Source organism: Phoxinus phoxinus, assembly GCF_949152265.1.
Source record: "Phoxinus phoxinus genome assembly, chromosome: 13".
In the NCBI taxonomy this organism is placed as follows: Eukaryota; Metazoa; Chordata; class Actinopteri; order Cypriniformes; family Leuciscidae; genus Phoxinus; species Phoxinus phoxinus.
In genome coordinates this window covers 5,809,138-5,829,653 of record NC_136888.1, presented here as the reverse complement: position 1 = coordinate 5,829,653, position 20,516 = coordinate 5,809,138, and the positions used below count along the sequence as shown (strand labels likewise).

General features: G+C 38.4%; 1 protein-coding gene across 1 annotated transcript; it reads right to left on the bottom strand.

The window, feature by feature from the left end:
- Positions 1-1,066: 1,066 nt before the first annotated feature.
- Positions 1,067-7,729, bottom strand: LOC307009099 (uncharacterized protein). The gene is made up of 11 exons (XM_079632540.1): positions 7,598-7,729; positions 6,579-6,854; positions 5,859-6,023; positions 4,463-4,654; positions 3,892-4,221; positions 3,606-3,700; positions 3,411-3,461; positions 2,823-3,204; positions 2,538-2,717; positions 2,234-2,374; positions 1,067-1,947 (listed from the first exon to the last, which is right to left on the bottom strand). The coding sequence occupies exons 1-10, from the start codon at positions 7,623-7,625 to the stop codon at positions 2,271-2,273; spliced, it is 1,803 nt and encodes a 600-aa protein (XP_079488666.1). The 5' UTR covers positions 7,626-7,729; the 3' UTR covers positions 1,067-1,947; positions 2,234-2,270.
- Positions 7,730-20,516: the final 12,787 nt, after the last annotated feature.

Genomic DNA, 20,516 nt, shown 5'->3' with positions numbered 1-20,516 from the left:
TTGTTATTTTTCATTACTCTGAATGACACAACTTCTACTTCAGCTTATATTGACGGCCATCAACCGGCCACTTACATTAAACAATGAGCTTGACCAGCAAAGATAATCACAATTATTCACAACATCTACTTATTTTTCAAAAAATCTAACAATAAAAGTGTTTTGTGGCATTTCACTGAATGACATGTTTTTGTAACTCAGGCTACCACACCATGAAAAATGATCAAATATGTAAGAAGAATAAAGCCACTTTTCTGCGGCACCACATGATCTTCAGGCGCCATTTCATGATGTCACAGACTGTCAAATTAATATGTGTTTATATGATTTCAGAAAAGCTTCTTGATCCTGTGACACTGAATGACCTCGACAACACTTTCCGGACAAAACTCCCCATTTTTGAAATACTTACAAATAATAATAAGACATGGTCCTTTTAATATAACACAGCCAAACACTTATGTGAACATGCCAAGAAAAAGATAAACGAGTTTGGTATTTTATGTTTAGTTAAAGATGTAATGGCAAAATCAAAGTCCAGACCATTACGCTGAATCACAATTTTACACTTTGGAACATTATTACCCCCATATTTTAACATTTTATTTTCACAAAAGTTATTTGAAATATTAAAGGTGACATATCATGAAAATCTGACTTTTCCCGTGTTTAAGTGCTATAATAATAATAATAATATATAATCGAGTCCCCGGTGCATCTACCAACCCAGAAACGTGAAAAGTGAAACCCAGTAACTTGTTTTGTTAAGCATTTCTCTGCAAGAATGTAAAAAAATAAGCCGATCAGATTTCACTCTCCTTCTGATGTAGGAAGAGGATCTTATTATAACATTACCGGCCCTTAATCTGCATGTTTCCACTCACGGCGACTATGGCAAGCCGTTTAGCTTAAATTGTACACGGCGTTACTCGTCGTAATTGCATTTTTACTAGTAGCAATTAGAGAGCTCCACAAATTAATTTTTACTAGTCATAAGTCTGTAATTCTTATTACAATGTAATTCTTGCCATACGGCGACGCCGTTTGGTTTCACAAGCGACAACAGTGTAACAGTTCTAACGCAATGGCAAAAGTTGGAGAAAAGCCTGTAAACTGTCCTGTCGTACAGACGAGCACTGAACACTAGAGTCCCAGCCTCAGAGGAGACAAGAGAACAGTGGATTCATTTTATTTCCAACAGAAATCCCCCAGAAACAGAGGAATCGATGTAACTCCACAACATCTAAATGTCTCCACTAACCATTCAGAAACGTCTAAAAGTTGCAACTCTTCCTGAGTCTCTCTGTAAGGCTGCACTCGCGACTGTTATTTCTAAGATTCTGGATGAGATTATTCACGTGTTTTGTTATAGTGTCTGAAGCTCGTGTAAAGGATCGGCCCTCTTCTGAACGGAGCGGAGCAGAAGCTCATTTGCATTTAAAGGGACACACACAAAATAACGGCGCATTTTTACTCACACCCAAAAAGGATAATAAATGATCTGAGGGGATTTTGAGCTGAAATTTCACAGACAGATTCTGGGGACACCATATATTTATATTACATCTTGTGAAACGGGGCATAATATGTCACCTTTAAGGTAGACACTAAGGTAGACACATAACAGGGTTTTGTATATAAAATTACTTTTGTCAATTTAATTTGATGCGGACACAAAATGGTGACGTCTCGTCTTTGACCCGTATACAGATTGGTCATATATACAGATTGGTCATAAATAAGGCGCTATATAAATAAAAATGACTTGTCTTGACTTTTGAAACGAAGCACATGTGTCAGTGAAGACTTGATGATTCTTTCCAGTCTTGCAGTCGCTCATGTTCTTGCTCAGACGTGGACAGGCTCTGAGTTTCTGTCAGGTTGGTGTTGGACTTCAGGCTTCGGGTCAAGTCTCGAGCTCAGAGCTCTCAGCAAGTGTGTTATTTCCTGTCCAAGACAAAGATTACATGAACAAGTCAACTCATGAATGTTTTTTTAGAGCTAGAACAGAATTGAACTCTGTTTGGGGTTTACTGATTCTGTAATTTCCCTGTTTACTACAGGGATGCCGCTTTAAAAGCATCTGTATAGTATCAAGCGCTATATAAATGAAGGTGATTTGACTATAACAAGAACATTACAATGAACACAAATTTGAAAATCTCACTACAAATAATCCAGAATATAAGACAAAAGGTAATAATCCTGCTCTGCCTGTTACACTTCCTCACACCTGCAACTGATCGAGTGAATCTCCTCAACTTCTCCATCTACTGTTGATCACGATCAAACCATTGATGTTGTAACATCTGCTCTAAGCTGGGGCGTTTAGTTGGATCCCGGGCTAGACACTGTCTAATCAGATCCCTGCAGTCTGTACACATTTTAATAAGGAGAGAGCTGGTTAGTCATGACCATGTGACCTGGCATTTTTGAAAACAGCAATGGCTCTCGCGCCAAACATGTTGAGCTATATATAAAAATTCTGACACCCTTCAGCCTTTAACTTTCTGTACAAATCATCATTATTCACTCACCTTTGGATAAGTTGGGGTTCTGAAATGTAACTTTGGCTTGTGTGACTTCCGTTCTGTTACAAAAAGGAAGACATGCGTTCGACATCTCGTACAGCAACACTCCTAGAGACCAGACGTTTGCTGGGACGGCGTGGAATCGAGCTCCTGTCCAGACTTCAGGTGGGCAGTAAGGCGCTGCTCCTGTAAGAAAGACATTTGCACATTGTTGAGCTTTTTTTTTTTAAAGCATCATCAAATAATCAGTAAGTCACTACCTTCAGGTTTCCACACTCCCAAAATGCTCACCCCTGTATATGTTGTTCTCGTAGCCTTCACTACTAAACAGCTGACCGCAGCCGAAGTCTATCAGCTTCAGATCTAACGTGTCTATCTTCAACAGGAAATTCTGCGCATGAATGTCATTATGGAAAACCCCACGTCGGATGCAGTGTTGCACTGCCAGCACAGCCTGTGTCATGATGACCCGTGAGAGCCACTCAAACAAAGGTTGACCGTTGATGCAGTCCAGCAAGCTCTTGCAGGGTCCAGGATACTCCATAACCAGAGTGAAGTCTCTAGGATGTTCAAACCACTCGTACAGTTGTATGACGAAGGGGCTTATGGGTTCTCGCCTCATCATCATCATCAGCAGCGCCACTTCTGTAACGAGAGGTTCAGGATTCCCAGGCTAGAGAGAAGTAGCAGACAGAAGGTTAGCTGGGTAAAAATCTGAAGAAAACATCATTTTGAAATGTACTATTTGTTGATCTTATTTATTTGGTGCCTCTAGGCTTATATTGATCACATTTACACCTAATGCTTCCTACGGGTGTATTAACTACAGTAATCTGCACTCAAACAACTCAATACATATTCAGGTTTTGGCCAACTTACAATATAAAGATAGCGATCGTTGTCAATCTTGCGTATCTGCTTGATGGCAACCTGCACAAAAAAACCCAGTTTCAATAACAGTGACAGTATTCAAGCACCTGACCTTGTACTAAGTATTAAACCATCTGTAAATTGTTTTCAATGTGTTTTGATGCATGCAAGAGCAAAATGTGTGTACAATTCAGTAAGTTTGACCTTTTTGCCATCAAATTTGCATGTTCCCAGGAACACCCTGCCAAATGCTCCGGATCCAATAATCTTTTCCACGTTGTAGAAAGACTCAAAGAACTCTGAAAAACAAACAGAAAAATATGAGACAATTATTAGCTTGCTAGATCCATTGTTTTATTAAACAAATATCAGTGCTGGTCGAGCAACAGTAAATGTGACCGGACATGTTAAAAACTTGACTCAGTTATGCATGAAATAGCCAAATCTCTCTCTGTAGACTTTACACTGCTCAGCCTTATTTCAGTGTCACCTGTTGAGCTCTTGTTCACTGGAGAATCCTCCACGGCACCCTGAGCAGTTCGGCCAGTTGAAGTCTCTGTTGGCTCGACAGGAACTTGACCCGGCAGCGGAGGACACGGAAACACTTCCAGGCTGTCGGACCCGGACAAACCCTGTTGGTTTGAGCTCTCCGATCCATCGCCACTCCACCTCCACTCGACGCTGTACGAGCCTCGGCTGCTCAGACTCCACGACTCTCCACACCGCCTCTCCACGTGGGCCTCAGAGAGGGACCGAGCTGAGGATGACGTGATGCCCGGAGAAGAGTCTGTGGAAGACGTTCTCCAGGATCTGGAGCGGCCTGAGGATGCAACATTTCAGACATCAAAAACTGCTTTTGTTTTATTTATTTGTTTATCATATTAATTATCAATGTCAGTGGTCACATCAAATTGTTACTTTGGTTTCACTTTATTTTGGTCCCTTTAAGACATTATATAAGTAACATTGCATAATTTTAATATTCTGTAAAAACAAGCCTTATTTTGAGTGGAAAACAAGATAATACTGTTTAAAATAGTGTTGGAGAAATAATGATTTACCATTATTTGTCTTGACGCCGGAGTGATCTGGAGCAGGGGATGATGGTTCAGGATCAGGATCTGCTGGAGGAACGAAAGGCTCCACAACATTCACAGCACTACAGGAACAGCCGCTGAAAACACCCTTCGTAGCCTTCCAGAGCCTGAGGAGACGACCAGCTCTCTTCCTCTTCCTACACTCTGGAGCTTTTCCTGAAATGAAGAAAAAACAACTATTAGACACATCTCTGACGTCAAATTAAGCAATGATATAATTACATAACTTACATTTTACTATTAAAATCTTATCGGTAATGCTACAAATGTAAAGTAATGGGAATTGTTCACGCTATCCACCTGACTTCTGCTTAATGCCTGCATAAATGTCCCAACATCTTATTTCACAATATTAATAGTCATTTTATTTCACTATTATCACGATTACGAGGGTGGAGCCTGGTGACTCCGTGTCAACGATAAAGTTATTTTTCTTATTTTATCTGAACTTTTATTAAAAAGAAAACATACATTTCCAGGCTTTATTTGGCCAACTCTGGCACATGTGGCTCAGTTCTTGTAATGGTAAAGATCATATGGGCCATATCTTAAAATATATTTATATTATATTAAACATTGACTTTTATTAAATGCATAGCAATGTCTTATTTATGACATAACCGACTCTGTAATACTCGGCACGACAGCCATTTTGGCAATTTTGCATGTTTTTGACAATTCAAGAGAAATAAGTGGTGAAATTGAATTATTTTCTGGATCGTAGGCTGTCTGAGAAGCGGCTTTCTGTGTGTGTGTTTCTGGTGTGTGTCAGACAGCGCAAGTGCCATCGAGTTCATGCCTTATTGAGAACGTTTTGCTAACATTCCCATTAAATTAAGAAATCCTTATTTCTAAATGTTCCTTGAACGTTCAAAACGTCCAGTTTTTTCAACGTTTCAAAAATGTTTTATCTTGGTTAAAGGAACATTCTATTTTATAATTTTGCATTATGGGAACGTTACTTTTGAATGTTCTCGGAATGTTCTGAAAATGTTAGATGAACGTCCAATTTAAAATATTTCTAAAAAAAAAATTGGTTTCACTTTAATTTTGGTCCCTTTAAGACATTCTATAAGTCTATAAGTAACATTGCACCTACATGTCTACTAACTCTCATTGAGTATCAGTAGAGTATCAGTAGAGTATTAGTAGAGTATCAGTAGAGTATCAGTAGAGTATTAGTAGAGTATCAGTAGAGTATCAGTAGAGTATTAGTAGAGTATTAGTAGAGTATCAGTAGAGTATTAGTAGAGTATCAGTAGAGTATTAGTAGAGTATCAGTAGAGTATCAGTAGAGTATAGTAGAGTATTAGTAGAGTATCAGTAGAGTATCAGTAGAGTATTAGTAGAGTATCAGTACCTGGAGCAGGGGATGATGGTTCAGGATCAGGATCTGCTGGAGGAACGAAAGGCTCCACAACATTCACAGCACTACAGGAACAGCCGCTGAAAACACCCTTCGTAGCCTTCCAGAGCCTGAGGAGACAACCAGCTCTCTTCCTCTTCCTACACTCTGGAGCTTTTCCTGAAATGAAGAAAAAACAACTATTAGACACATCTCTGACGTCAAATTAAGCAATGATATAATGACATAACTTACATTTTACTATTAAAATCTTAATAGTGTGACAGACTCTCTGCTTAATATCAGCAAACTCTTTATTGTGATGCTCCTCCAACAGACATTCAGTTGTCTAGAAGTAACATTGCCCCTACATGTCTACTAACTCTCATTAGAGTAATAGTAGAGTATTAGTAGACTGGTAGGGTTAGAATAAGTTGACATGTAGTTGTAAAGTTACTTATAGCCAGTAGAGTGTCTGTTGAGGAGCATCACAATAAAGAGGTAACAGATATTAAGCAGAGAGTCTTCTGATACTCTACTGATACTCTAATGAGAGTTAGTTGACATGTAGTTGCACAGTTACTTATAGTCAACAGAACGTTCAAAAGGGACCATCAAAATAAAGTGTTACCGTTACTTTAGTTGGTTCAACTTTCTGTTTTCGATGACAAATCATCCATTGAAAATAGAAATAGAAACTACGCCATTACTTCTGTATTAAAAGCCTATTCTGACCTCTGCGAGAGTGTTTAGATGAAGTGGACGGACGTCCATCATCTGGCCTCTGCTTCACCCTCGTCCCGTGATCCTGACGTCCATCATCTGGCCTCTGCTTCACCCTCGTCCCGTGAGCCTGACCTGTGGACACAGAAAACTCAGAAGAAAGAGATGTTAAATATCCAGGAAGATCCTGGCTCGGGTCTGGCAGCAGATCCTGATCATCAGAACCGGGTCTCCAAAACTCCTGACCAGCCGTCTGAGAGAAAGCAGCTCTCCTGGATCTGGAGCGGCCTGAGGATGGAATATTTCACACATCCCATAGTTAGTAATGCTTTAATAATAATAATAAACTTAACATTAACTTTATTGTTAATTTAACTGTTGTATAAAATAAATAGCACATTTGCAATTGTGCACAGGAAAACGACACTCTTGCTCGTGATATTCTAATATAACAACATAATATGATATAAATATAATAAGACAAAAACTAATTTGGGGACATATATAACTGCACTGACACATCACGCAGTGAAAGCATGAGAGACAAATGCGATGTCAGCTCCACTCGCAGTGCCTCGTACAGTTAAAACAATGATTACAATATCAACATAGTTCATAGACAAAAATAATCACAAAGAATGAACTATTGAACTGACATTTACTTGTTTTCTTATCCTCCTCTCGCGCGCAGGAGACGCAAATTGTCGTAAATGACGCGAATTGTCACGTGAAAAAGCAAATCCACAAAGATAGAATAATAAAAAACAATATGTAAGTTACGCTAATTAGATAGTTTTCATTTGGAAAGCATTTAGATACGTCTAAGTCAAAGTGTCATCTAACATTTTAGACCTTTCATAGTAAAAATAAGACTTTTCATAAGTAAAAATAAGACTTTAAGACTTTTTTATGGCCTTACATTTTAAAAATCGAATTTAAGACCTTTTAAGACTTTTTAAGGATCCGCGGGGACCCTCAGTCATTGTACAAAATCATACCATAAACCATAAATGAAAAACTGAAGCACTCACCTCCTCTTTCACCCATCATGTGAGCCATCGACGTCCTCCTCCAAACTGCAATCAAATCAATACAAAAATACAACACAAAATACAATACAATAAAATACAAATCTCCTCAGAAACACTCCCCTAAAAATAAAACAATAAAAAATAAACTGCTTCTAAAAGAAGAAACAAATGAAAAGTATTCTCAGAAATTATATGACGCAAAAATTCAATAATATTATCTCAAAAATATAACTATATAAAGGATATATCCTCCGATGTCCTTCTAGAATAAAAGTCTCCTCTCAGAAATCCAGAAAACAGCTTCAAATCGCAAGATTTGCTCAGAAAAGTCTCTCAGAAAAGTCTGTAAGCTCGCCTCGTCTCTCAACCAACAGACAGACTGCGATCGTTCAAATGTAAATATATATGCAGAATTCGTAACGCGTCGCTATAGCAACTAAAATTCGAATCACTCATATGCACGCACAGACAGCGATTGGTTCAGTGTAAATGCAGAATTGATAACACGCGTTGCTGAGGCAACTAAGATTTAAAACACTATGCACAGTACAGACATCGTATCTATAATTAGTATTATTATTAATAAGTATTATTATTAAAATCCGTGGAAAATGCGTGCAAAAAGGCACAATAAATCGGACATCATCTTGTGAATTAAATTTGCCCTTCTCCATATATAACCATCAAGGCCAATCAGCTTTCAGTATCACTAATGCGTCATCAACCGGTTAGTATTAGTGGAGAAGAAATCCAAATTATTGTTGAATTCTCTATTAACATTGTTCACAATTGCTACCCAGTTAACTATAAACTTGATACATTTAATAATAGTTTTACCCCATGTGCTCCTTTGGCAAAGTATTTTGGGTTGACTTTTCAAACTTTGTTAAAAGGTAGGCCAACCTATCTTCAAACTTCTGTATAAGCCAAAAATACTCTCTGATATTAGACCCTTCTCATTTAAAGTTTGTAATAATTCATACTTTTTTATATTCACAAATTTTCAGAGAAAAATCCTTCTTTTTATGTTTAAGAAAGAGTTTGAGGACATCTAAAGCTCTACTGTATGTAAGACTGTCATGGTGTAAAACATTAAAAGCTGATTTAATATTCTTTGTGGTTTTGTCTTGTAACCCTCATTATTGTCTATTATTATTTGTTGCTGTTTTGTCTTGTTTTTGTATTTTGTTATTGTTGCATAATAATAAATATATATTAATAAATCCAAATAAAAAAATAAAAAAATTAATAAAGGGTTCCAAAACAAGACCAAACGAAAAAGGCCATTTACAATTTTTTTCAACGTTTATTAAAAATATACATGCAACATTTCAAGAGATACAAATGTGTCACATATAATGCTCTAAAGAATTCCAGCATCATAAAACTGTCACAGTGTCTGGTGGTTCCCTGGGTTTAACACTAGAGGTCTCAGTTTTCACGGTGTCTAGGCATTTTCACTACATTTCCCATAATCCTGTCTGTCACTGATTGTTAATTTCCTTCAGCTGTTTCTCGTCACCTTGTTTGCACTTGTGTATATATACCCTGTCTGTTTCAGTGTTTGTCACGGAGTCCTTGTATATTGTCCCCACACTTCCGTTCCTTGTTCTGTCGTGTGTCTTTGGATTGCTTATATGGATTTTGACCCTTGCCTGGACTAGTTTTGTGAGTACGGATTACCCTATTAAAGTATACTGCATTTGGATCTCTCTCTCCTGTGTGTGTTCCGTGACAAAAACTTTGAAAACATTTTTAACATCATGTATTGTATATGATAAACATTGAGGATAACATTCATATCAAAGATATTAAAGAAAAAATACTTTTATTTAGCAAGGAAGCATTACATTGATCAAAATATATTTCAAATAAATTCTGATATTTCATCAAAGAATCCTAACAAAAATGTATCACGGTTTCATAAAATAAAAATAAATTAAGCATGCAAAAATGATTTTCAACATTGATAAAAATAAGAACCATAATTGAGCACCAATAATGATTGATAATAGAGCACAAAATCAGCGTGTTGTATGATTTCTGAAGGATCATGTGACACTGAAGACTGAGTAATGCTGAAATGTAGCTTTGATCACAGGAATAAATTACATTTTAAATAATATTAAAACAGAAAACATGATATTTTAAGTGTAATAATATTACACAATATTACTGTTTTTTTATTTTATTTTATTTTTTTACTGTATTTTTAAATTACAGCCTTGGTGAGCATAAGATACTTTTTTCAAAAACATTTAAAAATCTTAATGTTTCCAAACTTTTGACCAGTACTGTATATAATATGTATTTTGACTATTGCACTGATTTCAATGGATTAATAAAATTCTAATAAACTACATGTCAAGCATTTTGTCTGTCCTTTCCTCCATGTTGTCCCTGATCTCCACTATGGTTTGCAGTGTGAAAGTAATGGAAAATAATGGCTGCAGACGCAGACTCTATCTAAATACAACTGAATATGGTTAGCTACATTGTGCACTAATCATACTTGGGTGTATCTGCACTTTTTCACAAAGACCAACACTAAGAAGTTTAATGTTTATTTATAGAAAGGCAGAGGTGGACAGTAACAAAGTACATTTACTTAAGTACACTTTTTGAGCATCTGTACTTTACTTGAGTATTATTTTTTCTGGAAAATTTTACTTTAACTTCACTACATTTGAAAGACAAATATCGTACTTTTTACTCCACTACATTTCTGTGAAGGGCCTTGAGTATAAAGTAGTAACGTCAGGGATAATTTGGGTTGCATTTTGGTTGTAAATGAAAGTCTGATGACTCGACTGATGTTGGTTTCTGACGTCAACCCGATTTTCATCCACAATACAACGTCTGTCCAAAGTTGGAGATTAACGTCAATCTGACATTGGATTCTGACATCAACATGATTTTAATTTTCAACGTTGGGTTTGGTCTTCTGAATGTGAATTTTGTCATTGTTTTGGAGCACACTAGCTTATAGATAACAAGGCTAACATGTTCACACTAAAAGCCAAAAAACTGGGAACAGCCATTTGTGTGTCCGAAACCATTGTGGACGTTATTGAGTGACTTATTCAATCCCACGACAGGAACTGTGTTCTAGAAATACATGTGATATTGATATGAGGGCAGGCAGAGATTCAGAGGCATAAGGTGCTGTAAGTATTACATGCATCAATAATAAAACAATGCATTGACATTTACTTTTATACCTAAGTACTTTTAAAAATGAGTACTTCTGTACTTTTACTTTAGTAAACATTGGTCTTTACAACTTTTACTTGTAACGGAGTAATATTTGACCAGTAGTATCTGTACTTTTACTCAAGTAAGGAAGTTGTGTACTTTGTCCACGTCTCTATGGATCCCCTGAGAGCCCAGAAGAAGAAGACGTTAAAGCGGTTGTGAAAGAAATATGCAAAGAGGTCCTTCCAGAAATTTAATGCACCTTTGTGACAGGGGCCATCGGTGTAGTCCACAGGATTGGCAAACCTCCAGATAAAGGTGCTGGTCACATAATTAGAATATCATCAAAAAGTTGATTTATTTCAAGAATTCAACTTAACAGGTGAAACTAATATATTATATAGACTCATTACATGCAAAGTGGGATATTTCAATCCTTTATTTGTTATAATCCTACAGTTTATGAAACCCACAAAAGAAAATTAGAATACTACATGTAATTAGACAGTAATACAATGGTCATTGAACCAGGTTTTGGTTCTTTTGGCAGTGTGGACAGGTGCAAATCCTGCTGGAAAATGAAGGAAGCATGAAGTGCTCTGGAAATGTCCTGGTAGACGGCTGCGTTGACTCTGGATTTAATAAAGCACAGTGGACCAATGTCCTCTTTTCTGATGAGAGCAAATTTTGCATCTCATTTGGAAATCGCGGTCCCAGAGTCCGGAGGAAGAGAGGAGAGGCACACAATCCACGTTGCTTGAAGTCCAGTGTAAAGTTTCCACAGTCAGTGATGGTTTGGGGTGCCATGTCATCTGCTGGTGTTGTTCACTGTGTTTTCTGAGGTCAAAGGTCAACGCAGCCGTCTACCAGGAAGTTTTAGAGCACTTCATGCTTCCTGATGCTGACCAACTTTATGAAGATGCAGATTTCATTTTCCAACAGGACTTGCACCTGCACACAGTGCCAAAGCTACCAGTACCTGGTTTAAGGACCATGGTATCCCTGTTCTAATTGGCCACTCGTCTGACCTTAACCCTATAGAAGATCTATCTCAAGATCTAAGATCTCATACTTTTCATGTTCATACTTTTCAGTTGGCCAGCATTTCTAAAAATCCATTTTTTGTATTGGTCTTGGTAATATTCAAATTTTCTGAGATACTGAATTTGGGATTTTCATTAGTTGTCAGTTATAATCATCAAAATTAAAATAAATAAACATTTGAAATATATCAGTCTGTGTGCAATGAATGAATATAATATACAAGTTTCACTTTTTGAACGGAATTACTGAATTAAATAAACTTTTTCATGATATTCTAATTATATGACCAGCACCTGTATAGGATATTTCCCTAGATCTGATGCGCGAGCGCGGGCGGTAATACACTCACTCTGTGTGTGCGGACTGCGGGAGAATAAAACGATTAATAGAAATATCTATGAATAAAACATTTAAAAACTAATAAATTGTTATTCATAGGTTGAAGAAAAGCAACAAGCAAAATAGAGACGATTTACAGGCCAGAGTTTCTATTTGTAACATGTTTGCAGCGTTGAGCGATGTAGCCAATCACAGACATGTGTGTTGATTTCTGGAACGCAATGGCCAATCAGAAGCATTTAAGATAGAAACCCCTCACCGCTCAAAACGCTTTTTTGTTCAGTGCATGATGGCAAATCCTCTGATTATAACAAACAAAGTGTAGATATTATGAAAGATTAATTGTGCAGTCAGCTTCATTGATAATAACAGATATGAGATCGCGATGAACTGATGTCAGCTTTTTAGGAATTATTAAGGGAGCGCGCATTCAGTCATGGCAAACCATGCACGCAGCCTGCTTGCTTTTATGTTAAATTAACAGTGGTTTGTGAATGTTAATGCTTACATTATACCATGGTTTACAGAAGACACCCACTAAAATGTTATTCAGTGTAATAGAAAATGTAATAATGATAAATATAGTTTTAATAAATAATTTATAGTAAAAACAACAACAACACACATTCTAAATATAAAAAGAAGAGCAGAGTCCACATCACAACTATAACGGTAACGGCACAGAAAAACACACAGAGCGATTTTTTCCCAGCGAATGAACGATAAATACATTGCAGCCAATCAGAATCCATTCCGCTTCAAAGAGCGCCAGCATTTAAAGTGTCAGATGAACAAAAGACTGCAGTGTGCTGAGAATGAACAGCTTATCGGTCATTGGGTTTGGACGCTAATATAGTTAACATTATAGTTATTGTTTTTGGTGTGAATGTGCTTTAAGAATACTGGGTCTGCATTTACTTTTTACAGTGCCTTTCAACTCTCTCTGTTCGTGGGCATCGAAAATGAACCAATAACACAAATTGAAGTCAAAAACAAGTCAAAATGTATTTCTACAGCACATTTAAAAGCAACAGATTTGCACTACAAGTGCTGTACAATAAAACATTGAGCATATAAAAAGAAACAATGCAGCGTCCAAAATATAAACACATTAAACAAAATACATTAAAAAACACAAACAATACAAAAAATATTAAGTTTAACATTTGTCAGTGCTAAGCATTCCTAATTTATCTGTAATATAAATAAGATGATACAGTTGTTATTTTTCATTTCTCTGAATGACACAACTTCTACTTCAGCTTATATTGACGGCCATCAACTGGCCACTTACATTAAACAACGAGCTTGACCAGCAAAGTTAATCACAATTATTCACAACATCTACTTACTTTTCAAAAAAATCTAACAATATAAGTGTTTTGTGGCATTTCACTGAATGACATGTTTTTGTAACTCAGGCTACCACACCATGAAAAATGATCAAATATGTAAGAAGAATAAAGCCACTTTTCTGCGGCACCACATGATCTTCAGGCGCCATTTGATGATGTCACAGACTGTCAAATTAATATGTGTTTATATGATTTCAGAAAAGCTTCTTGATCCTGTGACACTGAACGACCCCAACAACACTTTCCGGACAAAACTCCCCCTTTTTTGAAATACTTACAAATAATAATAAGACATGATCCTTTTAATATAACACAGCCAAACACTTATGTGAACATGCCAAGAAAAAGATAAACGAGTTTGGTATTTTATGTTTAGTTAAAGATGTAATGGCAAAATCAAAGTCCAGACCATTACGCTGAATCACAATTTTACACTTTGGAACATTATTACCCCCATATTTTAACATTTTATTTTCACAAAAGTTATTTGAAATATTAAAGGTGACATATCATGAAAATCGGACTTTTCCCGTGTTTAAGTGCTATAATAATAATAATAATAATATATAATCAAGTCCCCGGTGCATCTACCAACCCAGAAACGTGAAAAGTGAAACCCAGTAACTTGTTTTGTTAAGCATTTCTCTGCAAGCATGTCAAAAAATAAGCCGATCAGATTTCACTCTCCTTAAATTGTACACGGCGTTACTCGTCGTAATTGCATTTTTACTAGTAGCAATTTGAGAGCTCCACAAATTAATTTTTACTAGTCATAAGTCTGTAATTCTTATTATAATGTAATTATTGCCATACGGCGACGCCGTTTGGTTTCACAAGCGACAACAGTGTAACAGTTCTAACGCAATGGCAAAAGTTGGAGAAAAGCCTGTAAACTGTCCTGTCGTACAGACGAGCACTGAACACTAGAGTCCCAGCCTCAGAGGAGACAAGAGAACAGTGGATTCATTTTATTTCCAACAGAAATCCCCCAGAAAAAGAGGAATCGATGTAACTCCACAACATCTAAATGTCTCCACTAACCATTCAGAAACGTCTAAAAGTTGCACCTCTTCCTGAGTCTCTCTGTAAGGCTGCACTCGCGACTGTTATTTCTAAGATTCTGGATGAGATTATTCACGTGTTTTGTTATAGTGTCTGAAGCTCGTGTAAAGGATCGGCCCTCTTCTGAACGGAGCGGAGCAGAAGCTCATTTGCATTTAAAGGGACACACACAAAATAACGGCGCATTTTTACTCACACCCAAAAAGGATAATAAATGATCTGAGGGGATTTTGAGCTGAAATTTCACAGACAGATTCTGGGGACACCATATATTTATATTACATCTTGTGAAACGGGGAATAATATGTCACCTTTAAGGTAGACACTAAGGTAGACACATAACAGGGTTTTGTATATAAAATTACTTTTGTCAATTTAATTTGATGCGGACACAAAATGGTGACGTCTCGTCTTTGACCCGTATACAGATTGGTCATATATACAGATTGGTCATAAATAAGGCGCTATATAAATAAAAATGACTTGTCTTGACTTTTGAAACGAAGCACATGTGTCAGTGAAGACTTGATGATTCTTTCCAGTCTTGCAGTCGCTCATGTTCTTGCTCTGACGTGGACAGGCTCTGAGTTTCTGTCAGGTTGGTGTTGGACTTCAGGCTTCGGGTCAAGTCTCGAGCTCAGAGCTCTCAGCAAGTGTGTTATTTCCTGTCCAAGACAAAGATTACATGAACAAGTCAACTCATGAATGTTTTTTTAGAGCTAGAACAGAACTGAACTCTGTTTGGGGTTTACTGATTCTGTAATTTCCCTGTTTACTACAGGGATGCCGCTTTAAAAGCATCTGTATAGTATCAAGCGCTATATAAATGAAGGTGATTTGACTATAACAAGAACATTACAATGAACACAAATTTGAAAATCTCACTACAAATAATCCAGAATTTAAGACAAAAGGTAATAATCCTACTCTGCCTGTTACACTTCCTCACACCTGCAACTGATCGAGTGAATCTCCTCAACTTCTCCATCTACTGTTGATCACGATCAAACCATTGATGTTGTAACATCTGCTCTAAGCTGGGGCGTTTAGCTGGATCCCGGGCTAGACACTGTCTAATCAGATCCCTGCAGTCTGTACACATTTTAATAAGGAGAGAGCTGGTTAGTCATGACCATGTGACCTGGCATTTTTGAAAACAGCAATGGCTCTCGCGCCAAACATGTTGAGCTATATATAAAAATTCTGACACCCTTCAGCCTTTAACTTTCTGTACAAATCATCATTATTCACTCACCTTTGGATAAGTTGGGGTTCTGAAATGTAACTTTGGCTTGTGTGACTTCCGTTCTATTACAAAAAGGAAGACATGCGTTCGACATCTCGTACAGCAACACTCCTAGAGACCAGACGTTTGCTGGGACGGCGTGGAATCGAGCTCCTGTCCAGACTTCAGGTGGGCAGTAAGGCGCTGCTCCTGTAAGAAAGACATTTGCACATTGTTGAGCTTTTTTTTTTTAAAGCATCATCAAATAATCAGTAAGTCACTACCTTCAGGTTTCCACACTCCCAAAATGCTCACCCCTGTATATGTTGTTCTCGTAGCCTTCACTACTAAACAGCTGACCGCAGCCAAAGTCTATCAGCTTCAGATCTAACGTGTCTATCTTCAACAGGAAATTCTGCGCATGAATGTCATTATGGAAAACCCCACGACGGATGCAGTGTTGCACTGCCAGCACAGCCTGTATCATGATGACCCGTGAGAGCCACTCAAACAAAGGTTGACCGTTGATGCAGTCCAGCAAGCTCTTGCAGGGTCCAGGATACTCCATAACCAGAGTGAAGTCTCTAGGATGTTCAAACCACTCGTACAGTTGTATGACGAAGGGGCTTATGGGTTCTCGCCTCATCATCATCATCAGCAGCGCCACTTCTGTAACGAGAGGTTCAGGATTCCCAGTCTAGAGAGAAGTAGCAGACAGAAGGTTAGCTGGGTAAAAATCTGAAGAAAACATCATTTTGAAATGTACTATTTGTTGATCTTTTTTATTTGGTGCCTCTAGGCTTATATTGATCACATTTACACCTAATGCTTCCTACGGGTGTATTAACTACAGTAATCTGCACTCAAACAACTCAACACACATTCTGGTTTTGGCCAACTTACAATATTAAGATAGCGATCGTTGTCAATCTTGCGTATCTGCTTGATGCCAACCTGCACAAAAAAACCCAGTTTCAATAACAGTGACAGTATTCAAGCACCTGACCTTGTACTGAGTATTAAACCATCTGTAAATTGTTTTCAATGTGTTTTGATGCATGCAAGAGCAAAATGTGTGTACAATTCAGTAAGATTTACCTTTTTGCCATCAAATTTGCATGTTCCCAGGAACACCCTGCCAAATGCTCCGGATCCAATAATCTTTTCCACGTTGTAGAAAGACTCAAAGAACTCTGAAAAACAAACAGAAAAATATGAGACAATTATTAGCTTGCTAGATCCATTGTTTTATTAAAAAAATATCAGTGCTGGTCGAGCAACAGTAAATGTGAGCGGACATGTTAAAAACTTGACTCAGTTATGCATGAAATAGCAAAATCTCTCTCTGTAGACTTTACACTGCCCAGCCTTATTTCAGTGTCACCTGTTGAGCTCTTGTTCACTGGAGAAGCCTCCACGGCACCCTGAGCAGTTCGGCCAGTTGAAGTCTCTGTTGACTCGACAGGAACTTGACCCGGCAGCGGAGGACACGGAAACACTTCCAGGCTGTCGGACCCGGACAAACCCTGTTGGTTTGAGCTCTCCGATCCATCGCCACTCCACCTCCACTCGACGCTGTACGAGCCTCGGCTGCTCAGACTCCACGACTCTCCACACCTCCTCTCCACGTGGGCCTCAGAGAGGGACCGAGCGGAGGATGACGTGATGCCCGGAGAAGAGTCTGTGGAAGACGTTCTCCAGGATCTGGAGCGGCCTGAGGATGCAACATTTCAGACATCAAAAACTGCTTTTGTTTTATTTATTTGTTTATCATATTAATTATCAATGTCAGTGGTCACATCAAATTGTTACTTTGGTTTCACTTTATTTTGGTCCCTTTAAGACATTATATAAGTAACATTGCATAATTTTAATATTCTGTAAAAACAAGCCTTATTTTGAGTGGAAAATAAGATAATACTGTTTAAAATAATGTTGGAGAAATAATGATTTACCATTATTTGTCTGGACGCCGGAGTGATCTGGAGCAGGGGATGATGGTTCAGGATCAGGATCTGCTGGAGGAACGAAAGGCTCCACAACATTCACAGCACTACAGGAACAGCCGCTGAAAACACCCTTCGTAGCCTTCCAGAGCCTGAGGAGACAACCAGCTCTCTTCCTCTTCCTACACTCTGGAGCTTTTCCTGAAATGAAGAAAAAACAACTATTAGACACATCTCTGACGTCAAATTAAGCAATGATATAATGACATAACTTACATTTTACTATTAAAATCTTAATAGTGTGACAGACTCTCTGCTTAATATCGGCAAACTCTTTATTGTGATGCTCCTCCAACAGACATTCAGTTGTCTAGAAGTAACATTGCACCTACATGTCAACTAACTCTCATTAGAGTAATAGTAGAGTATTAGTAGACTGGTAGGGTTAGGGTTAAAATAAGTTGACATGTAGTTGCACAGTTACTTATAGTCAACAGAACGTTCAAAAGGGACCATCAAAATAAAGTGTTACCATTACTTTAGTTGGTTCAACTTTCTGTTTTCGATGACAAATCACCCATTGAAAATAGAAATAGAAACTAAGCCATTACTTCTGTATTAAAAGCCTATTCTGACCTCTGCGAGAGTGTTTAGATGAAGTGGACAGACGTCCATCATCTGGCCTCTGCTTCACCCTCGTCCCGTGAGCCTGACGTCCATCATCTGGCCTCTGCTTCACCCTCGTCCCGTGAGCCTGACGTCCATCTTCTGGCCTCTGCTTCACCCTCGTCCCGTGAGCCTGACCTGTGGACACAGAAAACTCAGAAGAAAGAGATGTTAAATATCCAGGAAGATCCTGGCTCGGGTCTGGCAGCGGATCCTGATCATCAGAACCGGGTCTCCAAAACTCCTGACCAGCCGTCTGAGAGAAAGCAGCTCTCCTGGATCTGGAGCGGCCTGAGGATGGAATATTTCACACATCACATAGTTAGTAATGCTTTAATAATAATAATCAACTTAACATTAACTTTATTGTTAAAGGGTAACTAAACCCCTGGTCAGAGCCTGACTCCACCCACTGGCAATATTTGAAAAATGCTGGAAAAGTGGGCAGAGCCCAACGGACGAACCGAGGGCGGGGCTGAGCGGGTGATTGACAGACCCGCAGTGACTGACAGCTGCTGTCAGACTCGCTAAGATGGAGAGTGACGCAAGTAGCTTTGCAACAGAGCGGTCATTTAAAGTTGAGGACTTTTCTCACCTGAAGTGGAGGAATTGTCTGTGGACACAGAGCTAAAATCATATCAATTCGAGCCACTAGCTCAAACTGCGGTGTCGCATCGCATTAACTCCCGCATCGCGATCGGCATCCGACGATGCTAGCGAAGCAGCCGCGCTAGAGAGAATGGGTCCAGTATCTGGGTGGATTATTATTACTATTGACCTACGTTAAGCATATTTTGCCGCTATGTGAAAAAAAATATCCAGCAAAACGCGCCGGCGGTTGTGGAGTCCATGCAGAAAGAGCAGCGTTTGGCACACAAGTGCATGTAAACACTGGCGCTAATTTCTAAGTCTGGTGGGAAGCACAAAAACGGGTGAAATGAGAAATGGCGACACCGTCGGCAGATGGAAGAAACACGTGAAAGTGTGTGAAACTGTAGACCGTTGTGTAAAAGAAATGGCAAATAGAGCATCACAGTCCCGCCCACAGCCGGTGCCGGAAGTAAAATTTCAATACAATTTCTCCATAGACATTTGGGGTATAAGCCATAAAAACGTAACCATACATGGTAGACTTAAAACCAGCAACGGCTGTACTAAGCGATTGTATATGCTCATATAAACGCCAAAAGTTCATGGGGCACTAACCTTGATTTGAGATAAATGCCTTTTATTCGCGATGTCTTGGATAAGTACTTCATTACCCACAATCCTAAACAATCCCACAATCCCACAGTGATGCATCTGATTGGTGGATGTCGTGTAAACCCCGCGAAGGTCAGAGCGTTGCCATGGAAGCAGGATTCTAACAGTAGAGACCAGAGCCCGTCTACATTCTCTGGTAGAGACTTGAACGGACTGTTTTCTTTAGCGGAAGCCATATAAATAGTTTTTAAATCAATACATTCCTTTTTAAATTAATATTTTGTGTCAAATTATTTATTTATTTGGTAGGTAGCCATGTAATAAGCGGGATAATGTATAGCGAGTTGGTTGTTATAGCGAATACAACTCCCTTCAGGCTCCGCTTCGGGCTCATATAATCAGCCTTTCGCGAGTTGTATTCGCTATAACAACCTTTACATTATCCCTTACTTATCGTTCACTTTAGATAGGCTACTGTAGCCTTCATATGGTATGAGTCATATCAAGCATTTTATGATGCCACTGTCAAAACAATATTAAGCCTAGGCATAACGTTACCTCTTCATGCATTTACTGAACATTTGTGTAATAATTCATGGCAAGTTAATAAACTGAATATGACGGTCCAAGAGCAGACCATGCACCGGTCCATGCATCAGACCGGTGGCGCTGTGCACTTTCTGGTTTGCTGACCATCACTTTTTAATTTTCACTTGTTGTGGATATTAAGAAAATACATTAAATGTTATTACAATTAAGGAGGAACTATAACATCATGAAAATGAGCATGGACCTCAACCTGTCCTGTCAGCAGAGTGTCCTGTGTCACAAAGGGCTTTGAAATAAACACACAAACTAACGTTACACACTGACTGAACACACGT

What these genes read in the sequence shown, in the direction of transcription:
- LOC307009099 (XM_079632540.1), bottom strand. Translation starts at nt 7,625, where the DNA reads ATGGCTCACATGATGGGTGAAAGAGGAG. An exon ending in CGGCGTCAAGACAAATAATG is followed by an intron (nt 4,222 to 4,462) that starts GTAAATCATTAT and finishes TTGCATCCTCAG; the next exon opens with GCCGCTCCAGATCCTGGAGA. An exon ending in AGTGAACAAGAGCTCAACAG is followed by an intron (nt 3,701 to 3,891) that starts GTGACACTGAAA and finishes TTTGTTTTTCAG; the next exon opens with AGTTCTTTGAGTCTTTCTAC.